General features: G+C 41.4%; 1 protein-coding gene across 2 annotated transcripts in view; it reads left to right on the top strand.

The window, feature by feature from the left end:
• The first annotated feature begins 310 nt into the window (after positions 1-310).
• HHAT (hedgehog acyltransferase) overlaps positions 311-27,711 on the top strand; it is a 147,003-nt gene continuing 119,602 nt past the window's right edge. For both annotated transcript variants that reach the window (XM_054279692.1, XM_054279693.1), the window contains exons 1-8: positions 311-371; positions 673-797; positions 2,561-2,628; positions 3,817-3,930; positions 4,537-4,731; positions 5,995-6,207; positions 8,786-8,957; positions 18,335-18,485. In XM_054279692.1, the coding sequence (XP_054135667.1) occupies positions 704-797; positions 2,561-2,628; positions 3,817-3,930; positions 4,537-4,731; positions 5,995-6,207; positions 8,786-8,957; positions 18,335-18,485 (1,007 nt within the window). In that variant the 5' untranslated portion in view covers positions 311-371; positions 673-703. The remainder of the gene's footprint in view (positions 372-672; positions 798-2,560; positions 2,629-3,816; positions 3,931-4,536; positions 4,732-5,994; positions 6,208-8,785; positions 8,958-18,334; positions 18,486-27,711) is intronic.

The raw sequence follows: 27,711 nt of genomic DNA, 5'->3' as shown, positions 1-27,711 counted from the left end.
ACCCTGTAAGTGTATTCATACCCCATGGGTGTATTTACCCCCGTAGCTGTGTATTTACCCCCTGTGCTGTACGCACACGCCCTACCTGCCTACGCGGGCCCTGTAGTAGCCTCGCACACCCCGTGGCGAGCGGGCTGCAGCGCCCCCCAGCGTTCGGCCGCGGGCGCGCAGCGCCGGCAGCTCCGCCCCGCTCCGCCCCTGCCGTCCCTCCGCGGGGCGGCCCCCGGGCACGGCCGGCCGCGGGGTCGCTCCAGTGGCGGGAGCGGCGGGCGCTGGGTGGCCCTGTCGCCTGCGGGTGTGGAGCCTCCGCTGAGCCCGGCCGAGCCTGCTGTTGCCGCTCCTTCCTCTCCCGGCGGCACAGCCCTCCTCAGGTAAGGGGCAGCGGCGTCTCCCCTCCCTTCCCGTCTGTCCCGGCTCGGTGAGAGCAGCCGGGATCCGGTCCTGGCTCTGTCCCGAGGGTCCCGTGGGCCGTGCCGAGCCCTTGGACCCGCGGCCTCTGCAGCCGGCGCGGCCGGGCATGGCTCGCCTGCCCTGCCGGTAGCTGCGGGCGGAGCGGAGCGGGGCCGCCCCTGAGCCCGGGCCCGGCAGCCGCGGTGCCGTGCCCCGTGTCCCGCTGCTCGGTGCCCGTCTGCCCTCCGCCAGGACACCGCTCCCGTCTCTCTTTCCCCGCAGGGAGGCGGCCGGCGGGAGCAGCTCCGTGCCGATGCTGCTGCCGGCCTGGGAGCTGTGCCTCTACGGGCTGCTGACCGTGGGCTCCCACCTCTACGCTTTCTACGAGGCGCACCAAGTGTCCCGAAGTAAGTGCGCGACGTGGGCGGGCTCGCTCGGCTCAGCTTCCCGCCCGCGGCTGGCCGGGCTGTTCGGTGTGAGTTCGCCTCTCTGGTCGGTTTCTGCTTTGTTCCTGTGCGAGGAGCCCCTGTGTCCTTCCCAGCTGCCAGCCTGCTCCATGCGAGGAAGCAGTAGGCAGATGCCACCTGAGCAGAGAGCTTTGTCCCAGGGCTTTTTTGCCTTTGAGTGCCAGGTCTGCCCTCGGTAATGTTGTACTCGGACGTGGCTGTCACGGAAAAGATGAGGGAGACCTCTGAAGCTCAGCTACTCAGGGAAGATTCAGGGAAGTTGGTTTGATTTGTGTTGTTCTCCCTGGTTAGTCACCAACAGCCCCTTGCAGGTGGGTCATTCAGAAGCAGCTCTGCCTTCTGATGGAAATTGCCAGGTCTGAACCTAGGGAGGCCCTAGGGCAAGTTGGTGCTCCCTGCCTGGAGCTCTCGTCCAGGACTCAGAGCAATGGTTGGGTTGTCTGTAGAGTTTTGTGGTCAGCTTGTTTCCAAACACCTACCTCTGCCTTGTGTAACCTCTTGGTAGCTGCTGTGGTGGCTCGGTTTGGAGCTGTGGAGCTGTGTATTGCGGAGCCAGGGTGGGATTTTAAACAAGTTAAGTATAATTTGTAGATTAAAAGAAGCTGTGTTATAGCACATTGCTATTTAAATGGAAATAAAAGTTGTATAAGTATAAGAAGCGAGAGAGGCTTTGCAGAGAATATATATTGCATCTTATTAGGCTTTGATCAACAAAGTTCTACATTAATGACTCTACCTGGCTTTGAAAGCCCTCAAGGGAAGAACAGAAGTGCCACAAAGGCATTTGCAGAGCAGTGGAAGAAGTTCTGTTGTCAGAACCCAAGAAATTCCTCTGGCTGCCCTGGAGGACTCAAGCTCCTGCCCCGGGGGCTCAGAGACCTTGTCATAGAGCCCAAGACCCCTGTGGCTTTGATTTAGCCTTTAGAAAAACAATTACCAACCTTACATGAAGAATTACAAGCCACGAAAGTTTAAGTAGAATGATAGTGAATTTATCACAGAGTGAAAAATAGATTTTTGGCGTTTTTAGAATGGGGGTTCAGGGGGCAAGATGGAAAAATCTGGGCATGTCCAGCCTTTCTCCTCCTTCTTCTTGGCCTCCATCTTCTGGGTGATGTTGGCACTTTTAGATTGGTTTAGGGTAGAAGCTCACTGTCTAACATAGGTGATAGGTATTGGAAAGTAATTGTAAATATTGTACATGTAGTTTTTAGTATTCTTTGTAACCGGATACAGAGCTGTTCACCCATGGTCCTGCACCCAGCAAGTCTTCTGCAGAAATTACAAAATGTGGTGGCAGCGGGCTCTAGAGGCAGCTTCTCTGAGCAGCTTTTCCCTGTTTTGGCTGTACTGGCCACTCTTGGGTGTGTGTCCCCCTTCTGCTCCGGTGGGAGGCACCAGGCAGTTCTGAAAAATGGTGAGTGAGGATTAGTGCAGGTCTTGTGTGCTAAAAGGTGGGTTGCTGCTACTGTCCCCATTGCCAGGGGGAATCAAAACACTGGTTCTGGGAAACTGCTTTGCCATTTCTATGGGCCCCTCACCTCGTGAGCAGTGATGTGGAGACTTGCCCTTCCCTGGATATGGGTATCCTCACTGCTGGAGACTACGTGGGAAGGCGTTGCTCTTGAGCAATAAAGAACCCACCCCTGACTCTTCCTGCTCTGGCTGCTGTGTCCTTATCAAAGGTTTGCTCTTCCCTGCAGAGTATGAAGCTGCAATGGACAGAAGGTTTGGGCTGGACCCAGGGACTCTCTTTCGGGGGCTAAAAAAGGTAGGAGGGGTGACAGTGTCTTGCTTTGTGGGAATAATCATGCTCCATGCCCTTTGCTCATCCAAGCTTCTGATTTAGCTTTAGAAGTTTATAGTAACATGCAGATTTGGATATTTATAGTTAATTTTAGTCTGATGTTTCTGACGAGGAAGAGAGACTGGCTGGGTGTGTCTGGATTTCAGAATCATAACCAAAGTTCTGCTCCTTTTCTTGATCCCTGACTTAAGTGTTTATCCTTTGCTATGGATCTTGATAACCTATTTTACTGTTTGGCCTTAAAACTGTGATCAACCTTGACACTTCCTGCAGCCTTCTCCCCTTTTTTCTTGTTACTGGGTGATTTGGATAATGGTTGATGTCAATTAACATGTTTTTCTCTTGGCTGGCCTGTAGTACAGCATAGAAGAGAACAGATTTTAAGGTGTAAAGTCTTAAAGAAACAGAGTTGGTATTAAAAAAACCCAAAACTAAAACAGTAAGGAAACTGGCAGTCCTCTACCCCAAACTAAAAAACGCATGCCTACCCCCCTTGCTTGCATTTCTTCAAAAGTTTGTGAGGTCAAAAGCAAATAATCCAACTAATCTTAAGGATTGCTTACACAAAAGCAGGAATGCATGTCTAAGTGTTTTGGTGTTTAGGCCTCCCACCACTGCTGGTAATGGACCTTTGATATATGCTTTTTAGAAAGCTTTAAGGCAGTTGAGATGAACTTTTAGTAAGGCTCTGTGTTGGACATGGGGCTACTGGCTGATCCCTCTTACCTAATTTCGATAAAAATCTGAATTTTTATCAGCTGACCTAACTCCATCTAATTGCAACTAGACTTTGCTGAAATGGGGAGTTAATCTTGTCTTCCAGCAAAGTACCTTTCTACTGAAGTTCTTGGTATTCCAAGGCAGAGCAGAGTTGCTCTGAATCCCTCAGGAGAGCTGAAGTTGCTCAGCTTCAGCACCAGTGTGAGGCTTAGGAGGCACAACACCATGTAAAGCTCTGTTTCCTTGAACTGCCCCATTGGAAGTGAAAATGATGCTGAGTTCACTGCTGCAAGTGATCCAGCTGGGTTGCTAAAGTGGTGTTCCTGCAATGTGGGAGTTCTGTTGGGTACCACACAGCAGTTGTATTATGGAGATACTCCTTTGTCCATTATGGCCAGATACACATAGTGACCAGTTCCCTTCGTTCCACAGGACCCCATGGACTTTGAGTGGAGCTACTGGGTTGAATGGGGAAGGGAACGTCTTCTTTGGCTTCTGGCTGGTCACCTGCTGGTATCACAGATCTCCAGGCTCTTGGTGGAGAAGGTATGTAGGGATTTTCTTCACAGTGGGGAGTTTCTGATGGGTTTGTTTACTGTGGACGTGGGAAGCTTTGCAGTGAGGCCGCTGACAGTAGTAAATCTCATCCTGTGGTGTGAATTGTGTGTGGGGGTTGGCTGCGTTAATGTTTGGAGACTTCAGCCTCCAGCCTCTAAAAGCCTCTGCCTTGTAAGCCATTAAACAGCATTGTTTGATTTGTACACATAAGAGGGGTGCAGCTGTTCCTTTATGATGGAAGTATGTAAAGTGATGGCTGCTTGGGTTTTGGCATGATTGCTAAATAATTGTATGATTGTGGGAATTGATCTGTGTGTGGTGTCACACCTGCTAGTCTGAGGAAGGAAAGGAAGAAATTATGCTCTCCCTCAAATTAGGGACGCTGGTTTTCACGTGATGTTATGACAGAAATACCTTCCCTTTCACTTTTAGGGTTACAGTTGGATTTCTGTGGTTTTTTTCATGTATGTTCCTCACCTTGTTGACTATATTTGTGTTCACTGCAGAACCTGTGTAGGCAGCACAGGTATTGAGTGCTTTTGTTCTTTAGAAATAATTAAACTAAAAGATTGTTAACTTTTCTTTTTCTGACAGTATAAACCATGGTGCTTGATGGTTTATGGAATGGCTGCCTGCTGGTTGTTACTGGGAATCAAGGGCTTTGCTGTCATTTTGTTACATGCAGCTATTTCCTTTGCTGTGGCTCAGTTTCAGCTGTCACTCCTGACATGGTTGTGCTCCCTTATCCTTCTGGCCACTTTACGCATACCTGCCGTGGAAGAAACCAAGGTAATGTGAGAAGGACTAATTAAACATCAAATTAATTATGGTGATGGTTGCCTATAGTGGTGTCTATCTCTATGGCAGCATACTGTCCCTTCAGTTGGTATAAGCAGGGGTTGCTTTGAGGAATCCTAAGCAGTAGCACTGCAGTGACTCATGCTGGAGCTTCTCCAGTTAAAGTCACATTTCTCTATCATGGTGGCCAGTGCATTGGAATAAAAGTGTGTCCATTAATGTGTAAGTGGTATTCAGTGGAGCTGGAGTATAATACTTCACTAGTGCTTTATTAAACACATTTCACTGGAACTCTAATCATGCCAATCCAAGGTGCTGGGTTTTGGGTTTGTATCCAGGAGTTACTCAGTTAAGCTTGCCTGTACTTATTGGTGACTGTGACTTCTGCAGGGAAGGAGACTTTCTCCCACAGTTTGAGCTGTACCAAATCAGTTACTTGCATCAATTAGCTGTAAGCAAGCTCAGTTTTACTCCTTGTCTAGTGGCTTTTTGTGGGTAGTACAGATAAGGAAAAACTGTTAACCAGTTGTGAGGAAGTGTCCTGTTGTATTTTATTGGACCAATGGGAAAAACAGGACATTTGTTATAAGGGTTGTTGCCCTGATGTTCAGGGAGAGGGCGAGTGAGTGTGTAGAATCTTTGTGGTGTGGTCAGTTTTGTGATTTGCTCTGCTGAGGAGAGGGCCAGTGCAATACAAATTGTCAGTCAGCCAAGCTACATTTGCTGATATTTCCAAGTTTTTTGCCATGATTGGATTGTTGCTGGCCAATGTGTGATACCAAGTGTCAAAGAATCAATAAATGCACAGTAGTAACATTTTTCCAGCCTGAAGTTTTCTCAGGAATGACTGATTCTCCTTATATCTAGCTTAAGCCCTAGTAGGCCCTTGGCTTTTTGGTTTGAATATTGTAGTACTGGACTAAATCTGAGGTAGATAATGTTTCATTTTTGTGAGAAGAGCTCTCCTGCTGTCCTGGTACTTCACAGCCTGACGTGTTTCTGAAACCAAGCTGTTGTCTCTTTATGCTGGCTGCAGTAGCTCTGGAGCACCTTTCTCCACCAAAAGCCAGTGCTTGTTGTTCGTGTGTTTATTGCTGTTCACTTTAGATTCTCATTCCCACTGCTGTTGGCTTTAGTTTCTTCCTGCTGCTGCTTGCTGACCCCAAAAGCTGAGATCTGAGTAGACATTGCTGTCTTGCCATAGAGAGAACACAGCTTTGCACCATCATGATCTGGCTTTGTGTTGTTTTGCAGAGAAGGTGGTACGACACTGAAAACGAGTATTATCTGCTGCTCTTCACCGTGTCTGTCCGCTGCCTGTTCTGCACCAGCTTCAGCCTGGAGTACTGCTGGCATGCACCCAGCCAGAAGTCATCCCACTCCTTCCCCTGGATGCTGGCTTATGTGTTTTATTATCCTACATTCCACAATGGACCCCTCGTCAATTTTGATGAATTCAGTAAACAGGTAACAGTGGTTGTTGATTGGGTGTCTAAAGCTGTCTTCCACATAATTGTAAAATCAGGAAATAATACTATAGGAATGTTACAATTTTGAGTAATCATGAGAACTTTTGTAATGTCCTGTATATCAGCTTTTAACACAAGCCTGTCTCCCCAAGTTCTTCTGCTTCACAAGATGCTCTTGTCTAACATCGGATTCACCCCTTCAACCATGGAGCCAGTGACATGCTTTGTTACATTTGGAGAGTGTTCATAATTTTAGCATGCAGCTTCTGGACTGTTTTTTTTTGTTTTCTTCTTCATCAAGTGAAATCAAACTAATGTTTTCAGCATAAGCTTGCTATTAACTCTGAAATGGATTTCAGAGCCACAGAAAGCTGATAGATTGTATTGGGAATTCCTGAAAACTCCAGTTTCTCCTCACATTGGTGTGAAAACAGCCTTACTAGGAGCACTTTGCTTCAACTGAGCAGCTTGTTTAAAATATAAGACTCACAAACTGTACTGAATGCTTTTCTTAGTCCCTTGCAGGCTTCTGTTCAAGCCTGCTTTTTACATGATGGGAGAAGTCCATGTTTTCATCCTTTATTGCTTTCCATATTTTCTTACATACTTGAGTAAGAAGTGGCATCACAACCTGTTATGTCTATAGTTAAAATTATTGTGTCAAAGTAGATTAGTGAACATTTCAAACCATAAAACTGCTTTTTCAGTTTATGCATAGAAGCCTAGGGATTGCTTGCTTCTGTTTACATTTGGGAATTTTCTGTTGAAGCCAAAGCAAATACCAGGCTTTATGAAAGTGAAACTAGATTCCAGTGGATCCTTGAGTGAAAAGTCCTATGCTCATTTGTTTTCACTTGCTTTGGAAGATGCAAGGTTGAATGTTGTTACCTTGGGTTGGATATTGTGGGAACAGTCCACATAGACTTGCATAGAAACTGAGGTACTATTTTTTTACTAATTTTTGTTTTGTAGCTTCTGAAGTGTGGTAAATTCCAACTAAATCCTTGTACACCAGGAGAGGGACAGTTGTACTTTCTTTCAAAGGATGGTTTCAGAAGACCTATGAGATTCCAAGCTGAAAACAGCTTGAGGATAGCTGATAGGAAAAATTGGGGGAGCCTTGCTTTGATATTTAGCTCACCTGATATGGCTCACCAAAGAACTGTGCAAAGAGCACATGTATTCTTGGTGTAAGAAGAAAAAGAAAGATTGAGAATAATATGTCTGTATTTGCAGAAGGTTCTCCTTAAATATGTACAGATGTGTGTAGTTAAAGCCATGAAGAAGATGGAACAAACTGAACAAGCCTAATGTGTTTGCTGAAGGGTATGTCAGAGCTCTTACCTGAGCAGAGGGTATTACCTTGGCAGATGAGATCAGAAAAGGGTTTCAACGGATGCAGTGCCCAGCAGTTGATTCAAAATGCGCAAGACAAAGAGAATACTGATGCTCTTGTAAGAGACCTTTCTCAAACCCTTTAATTGCAGCTGAGACTGGGATGAGGGTTCCTGCTGAGCACAATGGAAAGCAGAAATTCTGGAGCTGGAGACAATGGACTGCTGTATGACCCAGAGAGCGTAATAGCAATTCTGGCAATTGGCATCCACTGCCACTTTGTCACTGGCCTTGTGGAATTGCTGGGCTGAAGCAAGGCACAGCAGTTCTAGACATGGGTTTGAAGGGCTGTTGTGCAAATCCCTGTGGTAAAATGGTAGTCTCCAAGCTTTCACATTGCCATGTAGCTGATACAAAGGAGCCCTCCAAATGAGTGTGCATCTTTACTGTGCTGTGCTTGGGACTGAGGGCCTGTGCAGATGAGTTGGTTGCTTCTCTTGTATGTGCATTTTTGTGGCCAGTTAGAGACTAGACAAGTAGACATTGCACACAATAATGGATGTGTAACACATGACTGAATTTTTGGCAATCCTATGTTTCTGGTTTTTGATTCTATTCTCTCTTATTGTGAAAAGGGGGTGCAATAATAATATGCCCGTGTGTTTGCTGCAGTTAGCAGTCTAAGAGTTTGGAGCCTCTTGAGAAGCCTGTCAACTGCAAACTTTGCCTTATTGGATATTTAACTTGCACTTCCATTTTCTCAGCACATTCTGTAGATCTTGCTGACTTTGGCAATGCTATGGGAGGAAAATTAAGAACTGTCCTCAAGTCATCGATTCTCTGCAGTTGGTTGAAGTTGGAGGTATTTTAAGAGTAAGCAGCATTGTTCCTGTTTGGAAGGGCTGCTGCTTGGAAAACCATCTTCTTCCTAGCTGTAGTTTCTTTAATCTTTTTATATTATCTCCAGAGGTCAAGTTGCAAGAGTTAAAGTCTCACGTCTGGATTCTGTTCAGGTTAACAACAGTTGGCCTTTTTTACAACAGTTAGGTGCAATGTGCATGCACATTTGGCTTCTTGTTGGCTTCTACTGCTTACTGAGATTGAGAATGGAGAGACCAGTCTCGCTCTAGAGTGTGTGAGGAGTTTCCAAATGGTGTAGTCAAAAGTTCCCAGCATAAGTACTCATTTTGAGTAAAATGGTCGGTTTTGTGCCAGGTAACCTCTTTGGATTTCTTCTTTAGATGAGAAGACAAGAAGCTTTCAGTGTGAAGACCAATCTCATCATCTTAATTGCGGGCATAATTCGTATTTTCTTTTGGTGGTGCCTGGCTGAGCTGATGATTCACCTCATGTATATCCATGCTCTCTACAGTAGTGCTCTGCCTTTGGAATCTGCATCTTACTGGGCCTTGGGTGAGTATAGAAACAGTAGCAGAAATCTTTCTTCTTCCCCCAGTTCAAGAACCCCAGTCTGCCTCTCTTATGTCTGCTTGTAGGTACTTAAATGTAGCACATTATAGCAAGCCACTGTCAGAAAGGTGGTCTATGGACTCTTAATATAACATGTGGATTCTCCATAAGCTTAGTTGAACTTATTGAGCTGCTTCCTAAATTAATTTTGTCGTTTTTCCAGTCTAAAGTATGTCTGTAAACTGTGGCCTAAGCTGATTCTCCCCCTCAAGTCGTAGAAGTGGACACTTAAAAGGAGTTTATTTATTGTGGGGATGAAGAAGGGGAGATGTTAAGAATTATTTTTATCTCCTCCTGATTGATGTTTCTATGCATTCATGTTGAAAAGTAAAAGGACAGAACTTGTAAAACTAGTAGAGGGAAGGACTTGCAAATAAGGTAACATGAAAGTAGTAGTCAGTGCCTCTCAGTTCTGTTTTCCTGCTTGGCTTCCCCCTCTTCCACCTTGTCTGCAGTTCCTGGTATTTCATCAATATGCCCAACTATGAGGAAAAAGTGCTGACAAATCAGGTGTAAATCAGCAAAACATTTAGGTGATGGTAAGCAACTGGCATATGTGGTTGATTTGATTCCTGCCCCCACTTCCCAAGCTGTATCACCAGGTAGGAAGAAGAAAAGCAAAGAAACCCCAGACTTTAAAACTTGTTTCTGAAAAAGCCTGGGTGATTTCTGCCTTGCAGGAGGTGTCTCTTGAACCAGGGATTGATACACACACTGGTATGGAGCTCACCTGTGCCACCACAGTGTGTGTGTGTTGGAGAGCACTTGGACTACACTGGGCTCTGGTCAGCAGAGGGCAATGTGAGCACTCTCTGTGTAACCCTGTGTGCATACATACACTCTTGATGCATGTTTTAGTATATAATTTTGATATCTAAGAAAGGGCAGGGGCAGATGGAGAGCAAGAAAGGGACAGGTATGCCTCAGTGGTTTGTTGTTTGTTCTACTCCTCACTCAGTCACTGTTTAGAAAGGGGGTTCTGAGTTGTCATTTTCTATTCTAAACATCAGTTCACTGATGACTTAAATCTGTTAGGTCCTTGTGCTTGTGTGTGTTACAAAAAGCTGGCCACTTGATAATGCAGGGAAGGCTCCAGAATTAGGGATGAAATATTCCAGCAGTGGTGCTACTGATGGATTCCTCCCACCCTTCAAGACTACCAGTGTTGATTTTATAGGGAGGGGAGAGAGTTATGTTATAGACAACAGCTAAGCTGTCTGTGTATTTATTTGAAATAAAGTGTGCTATCCTAAGAACTAAAATGCATTTTGAACTGAGGGTTAGAAAAGGTGAAAATGCCTCAAAGCAACAAGAGATGAAAGCCACCGTTAGAGCAAGTTTGGACTGTAAGGATGCCTGATGTCAAATTAAATGATTGTATTCTAACAAGCTGCCTGTGGAGACCCTGCCTTTAGGACAGGTGTACTCAATGTGTAACCCTATTCTTACTGAGCTTTGTTGTTGTAGTAATGTAGGCAGGTGTTTAAAATATACTATAAATGAGATTTTCAGCTAGAAGTTGGTCAATTACTGTTTTCTCTGCAGGTTTTATCACAATGATTATATAGGTTTCCTTAGACACAAATCAGTGCTAGGCCACTGTTGTGACTTGCTTTAGGGAGCTACCAATATGTGAGTATGGGTACTGGTAATTTACTATTAAGTCTTACTGGACCCTTATGGATCTCAGCATGCTTCTACACCAGTTCCTGTACAGAGCCAAGCTCTCTCCTCTGTTACTTTGCATGCTGTGTTATTGGAACTAATTTCATCAGATAACTGAGTCTTAAGACCAAGGAAGCAGCTTGCTGTTGACTCAGGAGGATTATCCATGGTGTGTAAGCCTTTCTGCACTGATGGGGCTTGTTCATTTTGGGTGTCCTGTTTGACTACAGCAGCTCCAAAACAGCGTGAGCATCTATTTACACTGTGATGCCTGGCTGCCCTGATAGCCTGGTAAACTTAAGGGAGAGGCTGTGAGGCTGTTCTGCACTCACCTCTAATTAGGGAGCTTGTATCTGCTACTGCTTTTTTTTTTTTTCTGGGCTAGCTTTGAACAATGGGCAGTAAATGCCAGAAGTGCAGGCAAGACAGCACTGCTGTGAGGTTTTGCTCTCAGCACCTAAGGGCAATGTCAGTCTACTGCTCATGACTGTGAAGCTACAGTGTGTTCTGCATCACTGGGTAGTGTTCCTGTAAGGTGAGACCATAAAGAAATAAAAAAATACCCCAAAACTAAATCCTGAGTTATAATGCTTGTTAAAAAATGCTAGTGTATAACAGTGCCATTTGTGGCCATGTAAAGCATAAGTGCTAAAGTGATCTAAACTAACATTGCTAAGGACACACAGGTATAAAGTTAAAAAATAGTAGGAGAATGTTACCCAGCAGTAGAAGTATTTTCTCTTGCGTGGATGGAATCAGAAACAAATGAGTTTCTAGAAGCAGCCACATACCCTAAGTGGTGCAGTATAGCTTTTCAATCAATAACCAAATATTAGGTCCCCCATCCAGAACAGAATCCAGAATATGATGGGGCTGTGTCCAACTCCATGCCTGCTTGCCATATATGTATGGGCCTTCAGTCTGTGGAAGGGATGTGAATGTCTGAACACAGAATTAATTCAAAGATGCCAGCTGTGCAATCACAGAACTTTTATTTATTGGTCCCAGGAAGCTGTTGTTTGGAGAATGTGAGCATTTTCCAGAATTCACAAATCATTGTGTCTCTGTTCACAAATGTTTGTGTTTGTGGATAGTTAGCTGTTGACATACTGAGCAATATCAGGGCATTTGTGCTTTTTTAATGATGACTATCAAATGCAGTGTTTATAGCAATTCTGTGGGTTTGTGTTGGTGCTGCATCTCGTTCTGGTAGCATCAGTCAGATTGGCTGAAAGAATTGGATGCTTTCAGAATTAATGACACAGCAGGAAGACTCATATTCCATGTTAATGGAAGCCATGATAGTTCATTCTTCTCAGTTTTAACATTAATTTGGAATAATTTTCTGCCTTTACATTGTAAAATATAGATTTGCAGGCACCAAGAATAAAAGCCACTATGAATTCCAGTAATCCAGTATCCTGATGAATTGCAGCATACCAGAACAATAGCTACACTGTGCCAGAGCAGAGGTTCATCTGTTCTACAGAGTAATTTTTGGATATGCTATGTAATGAAGCAAGAGAAAAGAAATGAGTAAAAGACAGGTAGATTGTTGATCCTTTTCAGTGTCTGTTCTTCAAGCTTCTGCAGCTGAATGACAAATTCAGCTGGTGGTAATGGGGAGCTTAATAGCATTGGTTGAAAGAGCTCAAATTGAAACAAGTGATTCTTTTTTTTCTTTGCTGTGACAACGTAGACTATCAATGGTAAAATTCACTCTGCTGAGGTACATTCTATTGTATAGAAACCGAAATGTGTGTTGCTAGGTCATTTGTGTGTTAAGTCTGATTCTGAAAATGCAGATGTTGGAAGAAACACTGCCTGTATTTCCCTGATGAGCCTTCACATTTATCCTGGTGATTCAGCACCATCACTTATCCCTGCTCATCTGAGCAGAGCTTCACATCCATCTGGCAAGGTGCAGGGAATGATGGAAGACAGAAATGTGTATGAAAATACGTTGTTGAATATAATTGTTACATTGGATTCATCTTAAAAGCTCCTGTAGTTGTGAAAATATATTTTGCTAGGAATCTGTCTGTGCTTTGCCAGAGGTATGTGATGTATAGATGTACATCTAGGATATGCACACCTGATGGAATGTTGTGAATTCCCTGTGGGTTTCATCTGTCTGTCCTAACCAGGTACAGTCCTTTTGTTCTAGTGAAGCACGCACAAGGTAGTGTCAATTAGCTATCACTGTTTTAATTATTAACTAGGCTCTACTACTTCAAAAGGGTAATTTCATATGAGGGGCATATAAGTCAGTTAGAATATGATGTGTTCAAAGGTGGAGCCACGTGGCTTAATCTGTAGTTGCTGATCTCATGTTTTAATTTGTTAGAAGAAGAAACGTTATGTATATTCGTCTTTGACACTGAGACCTACAAAGTAGTCTGTGTAAATTGGATGTAGGGTTCTGTAAATTGGATGTAGGGTTCTGGTTTTGTGTTTGCAGTTTTTTTATGATAAATCCACAGATAGGAAGTAGATCTCTAAGTTCCTTTTCAGAAGCATGCAGCATTTTGTATTGAAATCAGGCGATCTGTTCATCTAAGTAGTAGTGAAATACTAAGAGGAGTCTTAGATTTTTTCCATCCTGGAAGATAATGATAAGGAGAAATTGATGAAGTATTTGGCATCTTGAGGTCTGTTTAAAAACTGGAAATATAAACACAAATCAGAAAACTTCGGGTTTTTTTTCCTAGAATATTAAGTTGTTCCCTGTTTTGTAGAAAGAAGTGTTCATGTGTGTAAGTTTTCTTTTTCTAATCCTTCCTGTAGGCTAAACTTCAAGATCCTATTGGCAATTAACCTGCTTCTATGACTCCTTTTCTTTTTAATCATGCATATTGTGGCTTAATCCCAGCTAGAAACTGAACACTACACAGCTGCCCACTCCTTTTCTTTTCTTGGAGAGGTGGGAAGAGAATTGGAAGAATAAAACTGAGCATTTATGGATTGAGATAAAGACAGTTTAATAGGTCAATTAAAAACTGCATGCACAAGCAAAGCAAAACAAGGAATTAATGCCTCACTTCTCTGGGCTGGCAGATTTGGATCTGCCTCCCAGATTTGGATCTGGACTCCTTCAAGCATAATGGTTACTTTGGAAGACAAATGCAATTACTCTGAACCTCGCCCGCCTTTCTTTTCCCCCCAGCTTTAGATGCTAAGCATGATATATGGTATGGGATACCCTTTGGGTCAGTTGGGGTCAGCTGTCCTGGCTGTGCCTCCTCCCAGCCCCTTGTGCACCCTCAGCCTTCTCACTGGCGGAGGGTGAGGAGCAGAAAAGACCTTGGCTCTCTAAACCCTGTAGTAACAAAAGCATCTCTCTGCTTTCATCAACAAATGAAGTAAATGAAATGTTTTCTGCCCAAATCCAAAACACAGCCCCACACTGGCCACTGTGAAGAAAATGAACTCTATCCCAGTAAAAAACAGGACAATGTGATGACTCTTTGTTTATTTAGAGAGCCTTTTCCTGCAGGTATTTTCGATGGAACACAATGCTTACAGTAGATATTTTCATATAATGGTTTGAGTTGGAAGGGACCTAAAAGATCATGTAATTCTAACCCCTTTGCCATGGGCATTCCTTCCACTAGACCAAGTTTCTCAAAGTCCTTGGGAGTATTCATGGTAGGTGTCTTTAAAGCACGTGTGTGCTTGAAAAGCCTTCTGGTTTACTTTAACTTGGAAGATCTGTCTATGCCTCGACTGAGTCCCTCGACAGTTCTGTTTAGTCTTGTTTAGGTAATTTCACTTTCGAACCTTTATGTCCATTCAGCTTCCTCTAAAAATAAGCAGCCTCCAGGACAAACACTGTGGTACTTTCTTGCCACTACTTCATCCACAGAAGGATATTTCTTTCTTCTTGTGTGCTACTAGAAGGCTGGGATATTTCGAACTTGATGTTACGGCCCCAAATTCTGAGCTTTTATAAATGTCTCTTTCCTATTAGGCTTCTGCCATGTGTCAGTAACCCTTTTGAAATGTGACTGCATATTTATCTCTGTTTTCTGGTGGAACCCGTCCTGGTACTTGACAGAAAGAAATATCTCCAATCACTAATGTCATAGGGTCAATGTAGCTGCAAAAAGGGTAAAGTTGTGATGTTGTGCTGATCATAAAATTGCCTTCTAAGTTACAGGTAACCATGACTTTTGGTGTTGGCTTAAGGACAGAAAAATGTCAACTGTGATTTGTAATACCTGGATGCAAATGTTTTGCTGCTTGCTCATGACAATATTCTATTTGTTAATGTCTGTCAAAAATCACCAGTCAGAATTTTTGAGAATGTGTAGACTAAAATTAAGTCCTGTAAATATTCTAATTTGTCATGATCTTTGTTTCAAAGCTCTATGGCACTTAGGAAATGCAGTTTTGCAGTAAACTTAAGGTTAAAGAAAATATTTGAAGGTCTTTAAATACATTTTAAAACACAGAAAAGCTTAGAATTTTTTAAGGATGGGAAGATGATAAATTGAAAATACCAGGTTCTATAAAAGTAAATTGCTTTAGTCTGGGACTTCAAACAGCTTGACTGTTGAAATGCATGGGATTAAGATCAGGTACTTTACCTTGATATTTTATCCCTTAACACATTCTGTTTAAAAAAAAATCTCAACTTTGCATCCTTTGAATTAATTTATTCTGGAGAAAAGATAGAATCTTGGCAGTACTTTTCCTCTTAGCTGTGTTATAATACACATTTGATATGGCTTGTTTCCAATTTAAAATAATGCTCATGTGTATGTAGGAATTATTATATCAAAAATTAGAGAAGAAATTATGTGATATTGTTAATGAATTTGATTGTTAATTTCATGCTTCTAAATCAGGTGAAGCAGTTTGCTTCTGGCTGCTTTGTGCAAGCGAGTGAAGCAAAAGCAAAGCAACTGGAATGTCTCAGGTATGCAGGAAGGTTTGAAGCCTGTGCCTGTTGCCACTGCAGCCCAGCTATTGTGTGGCTGTGAATCTTGCCCTTGGTTTTCCCAGTGTGGCCAGAATTTTCCTACTGCTGGCATGAGCTCAAGACCAATGAGAACTTGATCTGTGTATTTTCATAGAGACCTTTGTGTTGCTGTTTTCGTGAGTCTTAGAATTGCCACTTGCAGAGTAGCTGCTGTGCTGGGTGTGACTGTGATGTGATGTCTGTGTTCAAGATGCCAGTGCTACTGAGCTGCCTGTTAATTACAGTAATGATAACCTATATATGTGTTGTTGGAGAGGCTGAAAATGCCTTTTTTCCCCAACTTGCATATTATGACTTCGTATCCATGAACTCAATCTTTCATCATTGTATTTAAAATCAAATGTATTGATTTTTTTGGGTCTCAGACTGGAAGCCTGTTTCTAAATACCTTCCCATCAAGCACAACCAAAAGATTTTGAATTTTACTACTGCACAGACAGCTGTGATCTTCATAAGTGGTTTGTGTGGGTGTCAGTGTTCAGCTCTCCAATGAAATTTGTCAGAAAAGAAATGAGACACTGAATGAGAAGGGAATTAAAGCAGAAATTTGGCTGTACAGATGATTTAGCGGTAATCTAATGTGGAGCTAATTGGCTAGTATCCAAATTGTGCTTCTGATTGTTTGTTTTCCTCCAGGGAAAAATGTTATTGAATACTTGATGCCTGTTTCCCTGAAGTAAAATAACATAAGCTTCATGTCTCAGTATTTTGTTCTAACATCAATTTTTATCTTGCATGGCACTACTGTTTCTTATCGTGTGCATAGATTATGATATCAAAACTGAAAATGTTTTATTGTTGTAGGAAAATACTGGCCATGTGTAGGTCAGCAGGAATTTTGCACTTTACATTATTATTGCCAGAATTTCACTCTCGGTTGTTATACAGTAGATGAATTTTTAATGTTTAGTTTTTCGTTGTCATCCATAGTATACTCATTAGTCAGCAGAATGCAATAGAGATGTTCCCCCCCCCCTTAAAAAAAAAGACAGGTTACTTAAATGTTCATGGAATTGTACTGCTGCAGTCAGACTAAAAACTTAGTCTCCTAGGACTGTCTGCTGGAAGGCTTTAGAATTGTGTTGAACGTCTAAAGTCCTTCAGTCAAGTCAGGTAATATAACTGAGCAAAAGCAGAGCACTGGAGTAGAAGGATCTGTAGCAATTGCATTTTATAATTTTTGCTGTATTGAAGTATAATTTTAGTTTACCTTCTTTGTGGTGAGATTTTCTGTATGTCAACTGTCAGATGCAGAAGTTCACCAAAGTCATTGGGTCCTTGAGGAGTGACCTCACCAATTCTGTAAAGGTGTTGGCCTCTGCTTTTTACTGTATTTTTACTTATTGGTCAATACTACGTTTTTCAACAAAAAACATTTAGAATATTAGTAGGAATCATCTTCCTTTATAATGCATTTGAATGTTGTTACTTGCATGAATAATAATAATAATAATGAGAATATGTATGATTTTAATCTCAGATCTATGTAAGATGCTGGAGTTTGTGTCCCAGCCTGAGGCTGTGAGCAAGCACACTGATGAAATTTCTCCTTTGGAATTAAGGCAGCTACAGGACCTTAAGGAGACCTTGTCTGTGGGTTTAAAAACTGAAATATGCTTTAAGCATTATGCCAAGTGGAGTTCCAGTTTTCTATGCCTTGGATGCAGCAGAAGAGGATCTTGTAGTGATGCCTTAGCTTTTAGCTTTTATATTTTTCAGATTCTGTACTGCTTTTGTGTGCAATTCTGAGCTTCACATTAAGGGATGGTAAGCTTTCTTCACAGAGTAGTTAGACAAAGCAATTCCTTTCCTAGCTTGGGACCAAGGACAACCTCCCCAGTCTCACGTCCAAGAGCATAAACAATGTGGGCTGAAGAGAGAAACAAGAAGGATGGGACTTCATAACCTAAAGCTATAATTGGACAATTAACTCCAATATTCTGAAGGACCAGAACTTATAAAAGTGAGAGACCTTGTGACCAGTCATCCATGTTGTGACTATTTTGGATCCATCTTGGGTGTAGGCCTGGCTGGGCTCTTGCACTGCCCAAGGTGTATCCATTGAGGCTTTTTAATAAGTACCTACTTTATTCTCTAAATCTGTCTAACCTCTGTTCCAGATCAGCCTTCACAAGGCATTGGTACGGGGTATTTTCTGGGGACTCAATCTGACAGGGCATGGAATGTTTGTGGGGATGTTGGGATAATGTGCAGCTATAACCACTAGTTATGGATCTTCTGGAGCAATAAGTGTAGAGTGGTTGGTTGGGGTTTTTTTGCAAAGATAAATTTACTGTCCCTGTGGTAAATGTTCATTGCTTATATTGGTATATTCTGATTTTTAGCTCAACATAAATCAGTTGTTTGGTTTTTTTTTTTATAGCAGTCAACACCCACAGTCCAGAGATTTTTGAGAATGGAACTACAGATGCATATTTGTGCCTTCATGCTGGAATGAGAGTACCATTTTGTATATGTGTCTCATGTCCTAAATGCATGGGCTTGTGTGCTGTGTCTCTTGAGAAGAGACAAATGTTGTGTATCCTATCAAGCAATGGTGCTTGTCTTAGTTCTTGGAATAATTGCTATTTGGAGGTAATCAGTATTAACAGGTTTTTAAAATGTCTCAGGACCTGTTTAAGGTATGTTTTGTTGTTTTTTTTTCTTTTAGGTGGCCTGGCTTTAGCTCAGGTTCTTTTTTTTTATGTGAAATATCTGGTTCTGTATGGTGTTCCTGGCCTCCTCCTTCAAATGGATGGACTCAAACCTCCAGCTCTGCCTTGCTGTGTGAGCCTGATGCACAGTTTCACTAAAATGTGGAGGTTAGTCATTGCTGCTTTTCAGGCAGTTTGCTACTGATACATGGCAGTCTGTAAGAACATTCATGTGTGTTCATTCTCACATACATGTTTGTTTTCCTGTCCTGGTGCTTTTTCTCCCATCCCCATTATTCACCTTCAGCGCTTTTTAATTGGACTTCAACTTGATGGTTACTTTTTTCACACTGTGGAGGGGTAAGGGCAAGTACCCATTTCAGCATTTTCATCCTTTTAATTACTAGAGTTGACTCAGCCTATCTAGTTAAAGTAGCAATTATTTTTTCCAGTAATCTATTAAATGATTTTTTTTTTTCAGTCTGGGTCTAAACTCCACATTATTTCAGCTTGAAATCCTTCCAGAGACTGAAAACGAATGCTTTATTAATCACATGAGGGAAGCTGTAGTTATAATATTTTAACATGTAGAGTCATATGGTAGAGGAAGTCTTGAGCATATTAAAAGCACTATGAAAATGATACTTGTTTATAAAGTAGGATGGGTTTCTGGATCTGCTTTGCTTTTACAGGAGTTCCAGCACAATATTTCTTCAGAAACCTATGAATTTGTATCTTATGTTTGCTTTAAATCAGTGTTCACTGAAATATTTTCACTGAAAACTGTCTCCTAGGTGGATTCTGCTTAATGTTTACCTTCTGTGTAAGAGTAGATTCACTTGACTTCTCTCCTCCCTTGTTTTCCTCTGCACTGGCCAATATTCCTTCAGGCTGTGGGGTTCTGTGCCCCAGACTTCTAAAAACAATCCCCTAATAATTTAGATTTGTCAGTCTTTTAGTGCAGAGGCTTCTCTCCTGTTGTGTTAGTGCAGAGCCTGTCAGAATGGTGCTTACTCCATCTTGTCTCTGACTGCTCTGCAATATGAATAAAGCTTTTAATTTTAGTCATTAAAACAGTGGGCCTGCTGTTACCAGAGTTTTATTGGATGAGATTTTAATTTTGTTTTCAGCTTGAAGCTAGTTGTAACAAAAAGGCTTTATAGTTTATAATAGTTGGCATGTGTAGATCTGAAGTATTCAAAGAGTTGCAGCAGGAAGAGTGCAGAAAACAGATGAATTATTAAAAATGATTTGAGCTACTAACAACTGCTTTGGTTTAAATGCTCTTTCAGAGTTTGCACTGAACTTATGACCTACAGAGTTAATATAGAAATCTGTCATTTCTACCAGGCACTCTCATGAGAACAGCATTTCTTGGCCTGCTGGCCCTTGTAGGCAGAGTTGCAAACAGCAGCAGTTTTTCCCCTTTGTCAGTTCTTATTCCAGGGAATCTGTGTATTGCACTGGAGGTGCCAAGTGAAAGTGAATTTCAACACAAACCCTAATGCTGTGCCAGGTAGCTGTAACAGGCCATGAAAAGGTGCTCTGCACCTGCAAATGTGTGTGGTGTATCACAGAAAAAAAACTGGGCATTCCTTAAAATATTCATAACTCTTGTTCAGAAATTGAAACTAATATCTAAGTAGAAAGCTTTTCTTTATAGAAGGAATAAGTGTCAGGTGCTGATATTAATCTTTTGCCAGATTATTTAATTTCTATCAAGAATTCATTGCCCAAAGTAATAAAATTATTTCACAGATTGAATTTGTTTGCTTTGCATGTTGAAAAAAGTCAGTTAATATATACCTGACTTGATTTCTTGCCCTCAAAGTTCTTTAGTAGTAGATTTTTCTGTGGCTGCTGTGTGATGGGACATTCTCAATTAAATAAGGAGCTTTGTGAATGCCCTGAATGATGATGTCCTTATGCCTTTACAGTCAAGCTCTTCAAACACTCTACCCAGAGGCTTTGCAGTGTGATGTGGTGAATAGTTATCTTGTATAGGAGTGTTGTGTTAGAAGTAGGAATAGCCTTTGTTTCTGAACTGTATGACTGAACAGGACAGAAAGTTTGCAAATTATATGTTTAGCACAAAACAGTGAAAAAAGGGGAAAGTAAATGGTTTATGTTGTGAAACCTTATTAAATATGACACTGTTTCCCTAAAGTTCTAAATGCATTTTGATAGTTTGTAAATACAAGACTTTAACAGGAATGTTCCTGACAACTTTATCAGAGTGTGTCAAATTTAAATATTAAGAATGCCATGTCTAGTTTTAAGCTGGCAGAGTAAGATTTCTGCCAGACTGCTTTCATTAAATAGTAGCCTGGTAAAGCTTATTAAAGACTGCTTAGGGCCAGGCTGGGACATGGAGTGGGTTGGAATAATCCAGATGACTTGGAGTTACACTACTCTTACCTTCTATCTGGCATCAGGGACACTGCTCAGGAAAAAGTGCTTGTGCATGCTTGGCTTACTCTTCCCCTTCTTGCTGGTATCCACTTGAGAATACTGTCAGAAACATCTTGGCTGGACTTTCCAAGGCCCAGTATTACAATTTTTGTCTCAAAGCTTTTAGCAGTGCATGTTTTGAAGGAGAGAAGGTAGCCTGGAGAGAAAGACAACGTGAATGTCACAATGTAAGGAATGCAAATCTGCTACTAAGGAGCCTTGCACCACCACCTGGTGTCCTTTGAGCATAACAACAAAGCTTTTGATCCCATCTCTCCAGACCTGTGTCACTTCTAGTTGGTACATGCTGACATAATTCACTGTGATATGGAAGAGCTTTCAGTCAGGAAGGTAAGAAAGATACCAGAGTGTGTCTAAAGCTGGCTAAAGTTTCTCTAGAGCTGTAAAGCAAAGCAGGTGTTAAAAAACCAAATCAAGTAGTCTGCCTCTCTGTGGTACTAAACAATGAACCAAACCGTGTTCATTCAAACCTAAAAATAAAAGACTTTAATTAAAAAAGTTATCAAGCCTATGATAGCTTCTCCCTAATTCACATTTAATCAGAACAATCTCTAGAGTCAAAAAATTACCAGTCTTGTTTGCTGCCTCAAGACAAATACAGGTGTTGAATGTGTTACTCTGGTTTCATTTCACCTGGATATCATTAGCTTGCTAAATATGCAGCTGCATAGGTAATAAATGCATGATAAATACAGTGCTATTCAAAAGCTTTATTATAGCTCTGAAAAGGAGTCTCTGAGCTCCTGATTTCCAGAGAGGATAGCAGTTCAGTGGCATGCAATCTTAGTTTTTAATGTCTGCTTTACCTTAAGCTGTGATGAATTAAAACTTAGTTTTTGTTACCAGGGTTAAAAGCGGGTAATCAATTGTGAGAGAGAACCAATGTTGTTGGAAACTTGTGCCTCTAAAGAATTAGTCAAGGCTGATGCTTGCCATACAACTTCTCAGATGGGGGGATGAATTGTGTAGTGCAACTAAAAGTAGTTGTGTTACTGCTGAAACTTACAAATTGAAAAATGGAAAAATATCCTAGTGGAGGAGTAATGGCTTGGAAACTACAGAAACAAAAGATAGTACATAACTAAATCCTATGTAAAATTTGACGTATTGGTAAATTATCTTGGCAATGTGTTCCATAGAGGAACTTGTCAGTTTGTAAATTAGGACAACAGTTGGCTGCTGTTCATGGAAAAATAATCATGCTTCCATTTTTTATTTTTTCATACTGTTACAGGGTATGACTTTGCAACAAAAATGTTGAACACATTAGTTAGATATGTTTTGCCATGCTGTGGGAGCAGCATGACGTAAACCCCACCGTTATTTCTGGTCGTAGGCTGATCTGAAATGTGCAGAAGCACAACACCTTGATGGTGTTCCAGGGCTGGAGCACCTTGGCTATGCAGATGGTTTGAGAGAGTTGGGTTCAGCCTGGAGAAGCAAAGGCTCCAGGAAAACCTCATTGCAGCCTTCCAGTACCTAAAGGGGGCTTATAAAAAAGAGGGAGAGTGACCTTTTTATGCAGGCAGGTAGTGATAGGCAACGGGAAATGGTTTTAAAGTGAAAGAGGAAAGGTTTAGATAGATTGTAAGACGCAATTCTTTAGTGCGACGGTGGTGAGGCATTGGAATATGTTGCCCAGAGAAGCTGTGGATGCCCTGTCCCTGGAAGTGCACAAGGCCACGTTGGTTGGATGTGTCCTGATCAACCTGGTCTAGTGAGAGTTGTTCTTACACGTATCAGGGGCATTGCAACTAGATTGTCTTTGAAGGCCCCTTACAACCCAAGTAATTCTGTGATTCCATTACTTCTTCTGTCTTTCCACCTTGGAATCGTGTCATTCTCAAACATCCCAAAATAGTTTGGAGACAAATGTTTTGGGGATGAATTGTGCTAAAACTTGATGCATATTTAAAATAGGTTAGTCTCAGCAAGAGTAGAGGCTTTCCAAGAAGGCAGGCAGAGTAGCGTATGAAACATAGATTTCACTGTAAACAGTATTTCATTTAGATTAAAGAAAATGAAGTTGAAGAATGCTGCCAGAGGAAAATAAAAAATGCAGTGATAAAGATCAGGTCGTTTTCAACTACCATGCTTTAGGTTTTAGATTCTACTCTGTGTTTAACACCCTGATTCTTGACAGACAAGAGTCTGACATTAGGCAGCCCCTGATTTTCTTGCATGTATAAGGGGTGGACTAGGAGGGCTGTATTTGGCATGTACAGACACACACAGTTCTATACAAGCAAGTTAAATTTATATCAGTGATATCTCAGTAACATCCAAAAATGGCATGTGGGTTATGATTTGCAAGAAATTGTCTGCCATTTAGTTTAGTTTACTGGCCTTGTTACTCCTTAAGATTATTTGCTTGACATGAAAAGAAGTGGTCTCTGTGCAAGGCCTCAGTGAATTGCTTCAAATTATGGATTACAGTCTGCTGTGGTCTTACCACTTTCTAGGCTATAATAATGCCATAGAAAAATAGATCTACAGATAAAAATGTGAATTTATTTGCATTTGTTTCTTCCTCATCCTGGAACTTTTTGCCTATTTTACTATTGATCCTGAAACTTTCCTCCTTCTGGAAACAATTCCTTTTATGTCTGCCAAAAAGGACATTGCCAGGGTTTTTTCCCTTTGTTTTGGATTTTTCTGGGAAAAAACAAGTCTGACACTTATGTGTGAGTGTGAGCACAAAAGATCACTGTGACCACATGCAGTAATTCCAGAATGATGAATAGGCTGCAAAAACTTACAGTCTTTTATTTCTGGCTTAAACTCCTGATAGTATTGTCCAAATTGCCTATTAGTTTATGCTGTGGACTGAAATAGATATTTAAGAAAGGAAAATGGACTTCCTGACCTGTAGAGGTAATTACTTGAGTGCATTTTCATCTGTGCTTCTTATTGTCTCAACCAGTTTGACATGTACTTTCTGGTCTTGGGCTTCTGATTTTTAGTAGTGGAACAAATAATCTTGGGAATTAGCTTGTTAAGTATATCAAAACAAGAAAGATGGTGAAAGGCTTTGTAAAATACCATTAAAGTAATTTAAAAAGATCAGAAATGGAGTTTCTGTCAGTGCTTGACTTGGAAAGCTTGCCTCCTTAAATTCCCAAATAGCCAATGTTTGGCACAAGTTAACACAAACATAATTGTGGGTAACATTAGCAACTGTAGCTGTGCTGCAGATCTGTGTAGTCAGGATGACATCCCTGCCTCTGGGCTCAGAGTAATGTGCCTTTGTGTGTTTAGGGGCTTGTACTCTAACAAATGGTGAAAGGTTCACTCTTTCTGTTTGGGTCTTGTAGTGCTCTTTTGTTGTGGTGTTTCTGGATAGGCTGATTGATGGTCTGAAACAGGAGATAGCAGATTTTTCTCCTTAAATTTTTCCTTCCTATGAGTTTAGTTCTCTGATTACATGTTAGTAATAACAGCAAATTGCTGTTGTGCAGGCTGTCATTTGGAGGTAATTGTAGGGCAGAAAGGAAGGATGATAGGTTAAACTGCTTTACATTACAGGTATCCTCAGGAGTAGTTAAGTTACCAAGCCTTGAAAAATTTGCATGAGGAAAGGAGAAAGAGGCAGTGAAAAGAAACTCCACATCTCCATGGCAGATGGAAAGAGGGATTGAGCATGAATCACCCAAAGCCTGGTAGAAATTGGAATGGCACATCAGATCTGTGGCTCACACCTGCTGCCCACCGTGCTGTGGAAGGGGTTGCAGCAGCTGCTTTCGAAAGCCCTCCTCTGAGGTTCTGTGCCTGGGGACAGGGTCAGCCTGGGGATTAGAGCCAGGACAAGCCTACTTGTGCTATGACCGGAGAATCTAATTTTCAGTGCTGGGGGAGGCCTATCAGTCAGCTTCAAGAGGATGAGGTATTGTCCAGGTGGTTTGTTTTGTATTTGTCCTACAGTTCTGGACAGCTACGTTTTTGAAAGCACTCTACCCCATGTGTGTGATGGGAAGTACTGAGCAGCTGGAACTTAGAGACAAAAAAAGGAAGGACATACTTATGCATATTTCCCTTTCCTCTAGAGTTGAGGATTGTCTTTTCTGGTACGTTTTTACCCTTTGATATTTTCAGAGAAAGAAGTTGTCCAGTATGTTGTAGACAGTGTATCAGGTAGAATAAATGTCTTTTAATTGCCTAGCTTCTCACTGGTTTTAGACTTCAAAATATTAATGCTGCAACATTTCTATTCCAAAGTCAAAATGCATCTTTTCCCTACTGTGTTTTGGAGGTGATATCTTAAATATGAAAAAATATTATTTAAAAGGGTATTTGGACTAAATACAGTTATGCCCACAGTGTTGCAACAGCCTAGTGCTCATGAGTAAAGGAGAATTTTATTGAAATTAAGATTATTGCCAAAATGTGCAGAAGCCGACATACTTTAACAGGCTTCAACACTGAAGTCATAGGATTAGGTTTCTTGTTCTGTCTGTACAAGTGCACTGGATCAGATCCCAAATGAGTAGTAAAAATAACATGCATAAGACCAGTTGTGTCATGGAAAGCTTTTGTGCCTAGAGAGGTAGGTGGTGTGCTTTAAAACACTTAGAGAATATTAAGTTTTCGTTCTTGAGATGATATTTACGTGGTCTTTGAGGATGCTGAGTGTGAATCTTGGGAAGGAAAGTGCTCTTCTTCCTTCTGTGGATACATAAAGTTGAACATAAGCTAGATCTCCCTGTATGTTCTTGCCCTCTTCAACTGCCGTGGTTCCTAAGCAGAATGAATTGGTGTTAAATCCACAGTCACAGTGTGCACGGACAGCTGGAGTGAAGGAAAGCTCTCCTTAGGCTGTGGAGTAACTGACATTGTAGTTAGGTAAATACTGCACCTGCTTGGCAGTATCTGAATACTTCAACTTCTTGCCAAAAACTTGGCTATTTAGTTGCAGAATTAGTGCATATCTTTAATTGTGGAATAACTTGTTTTAAAGTTTAAAAGTAAGTCTCTCTGATTTACTGCATTTTTTGTTAACTGTGGTGATGCTTAAAGCTGAGTGTTGATCTGTGATATTCCCAGCTAAGATCTCACCTGAACATATGAAAGTTCTGGACTGGTTCCCATTCTCTCTCTCACTGATGAAGAGAAAAGATTTAACTGCTTTTGATGTCAGCTAAATTAGTGCATGCTGCAGTTACCTACTGTACTGTGCAGTTCAATTTGCTGGTTATATCAAACCTTTGAAAGGCTCCTTAAATCTCTTCAATAGAGAAAAAGAAATCTGTTACTCTGGAGTGTAAAATAAGTGAGTTATAAGGCACCCTAATCCTTCTTGGATCTAAATTACATAATTATTGGGAATTTATTTGTCTAATGACTGCATTGTCGCTGTAATTTGAAATTGCTGGGTTTTTTAACAATCAAGCTAAACCCACCTGCTGCTTTTCACCTTGAAGCCCATTGCTCACTGTATTTGATATGAGCTCTGTGTAGATACAAACTATTACTGCTGCTCACATTTGGCAAGCAGCACTCTGCCTGCTCACAACTACTGTAGAAATGAGTAATGGCTGTTAATAAACTTGTTTGCTGTGTTTGCAGTAAGGATGGAGATCTCACAGTAACTGGACCATCACGCTGCAGTGCAGGAGTCCTACGTGACAAAGACTGAGGGAGAACTTTCCCTATGGGAGTTTGCCACTAACGGGCTTTAGGTTTCATCCACTCTCCATGAGCTACTACAGGCTTTTGAAGAACTGGGGAAGGTATAAAATTAAAGTAATATTTCTTCTGAAGGGCTTTAGGAGAGATTAACAGAATACAAATGAGACTTTGCTTTTTTAAAAAAGTGTTTGCTGAGCTGTATCACCAAGATCCAGTGATTGGATAAGTGAGAAACAGAACCAATTTGTTATTTTAAAGCCTCCCAAGTAGGCAGACTTGTGTGCAATTTACATACACTCTGCCAATGGCTGATGCCTGCTGAACATTCTGCTTCTCTTTCTGTCCAGGAGATTACAGGGGTGAGGAGGAGTCACTGCCTAGAATCATTACAACTTTCCTCAGGCTTTCTGATATAATACAAGTTCTGCATTTAAACTGAAATAAAGCAAGAAAACATATTAAGTCATGAATTCAGTTTGTAGGCTGTAGGCCACTAGCATTGTGAAGTGTTTTTCTGTGGTCCTCAAAAGAGCTTCCTCCTTGTGGGTGTCTTACTGCAGGTTAATTTTAATATGCAGGTCTCTAGCCTGAGTTCCCAGCTAATAAGCAAAACTATGCAGATGAAGCTTTGAGACTTACTAATAGTTTCTACTTGGAGATGAATGTGTATCTAACAAAGTGCACACTGAAATTAGACTGTATTCTGCATTATACAGACTGTCCAGAGTCAGTCCAGGTATATTTCTGCTTCCCCTGAAATCAGTGAGGGTTTTGTGCTCATTTTGATGGTGTCAGGATTTCACTGTGGATTTCCACCGTTCTCCTGGGTACAGGAAGCCCTAATTTCTCCCTGTGATGCTATGCAGTAAATCCTTCCCAAATAAAGTGTTTAGGGCTTTTCCTTAAAGCGACCAGACATTTACAGAGGACTGTTTCTGTGAAGTAATGTGAATGTTGGTGCATTTGCCATATTGGTGCTACAGAGCACTTACAGCACTGAGCAGGAACCTCTGTATGGAGGCATCCAGCACAGGCACAACCCAGTGGCAGCTTTGTTTATTTTAATAATGGAGGGAACCAAAAGGCAAGTTGATATACTGCTGAATCATTCCAGGAAGAAGCACAACAGGGATTCAAAGTGTTTTATCTAAGCATGAAGTGTTAAAATTCCTAAAGGGTCCTTAAGCAAGTGTCACAGAATGATAAAGGTATCTTCATGTATACACCAGTTCTGCTTATTATTGCTGTAACAAGAAATTGTTTGTCAAAGATATGATATGGAAGCATTGACAGTCTT

The sequence above is a fragment of the Melozone crissalis genome, unplaced genomic scaffold (genome assembly GCF_028551555.1).
Source record: "Melozone crissalis strain CALT ecotype California unplaced genomic scaffold, PUWL_Pcris_2 ptg000027l_1, whole genome shotgun sequence".
In the NCBI taxonomy this organism is placed as follows: Eukaryota; Metazoa; Chordata; class Aves; order Passeriformes; family Passerellidae; genus Melozone; species Melozone crissalis.
This window is presented reverse-complemented; position numbering and strand designations above follow the sequence as displayed.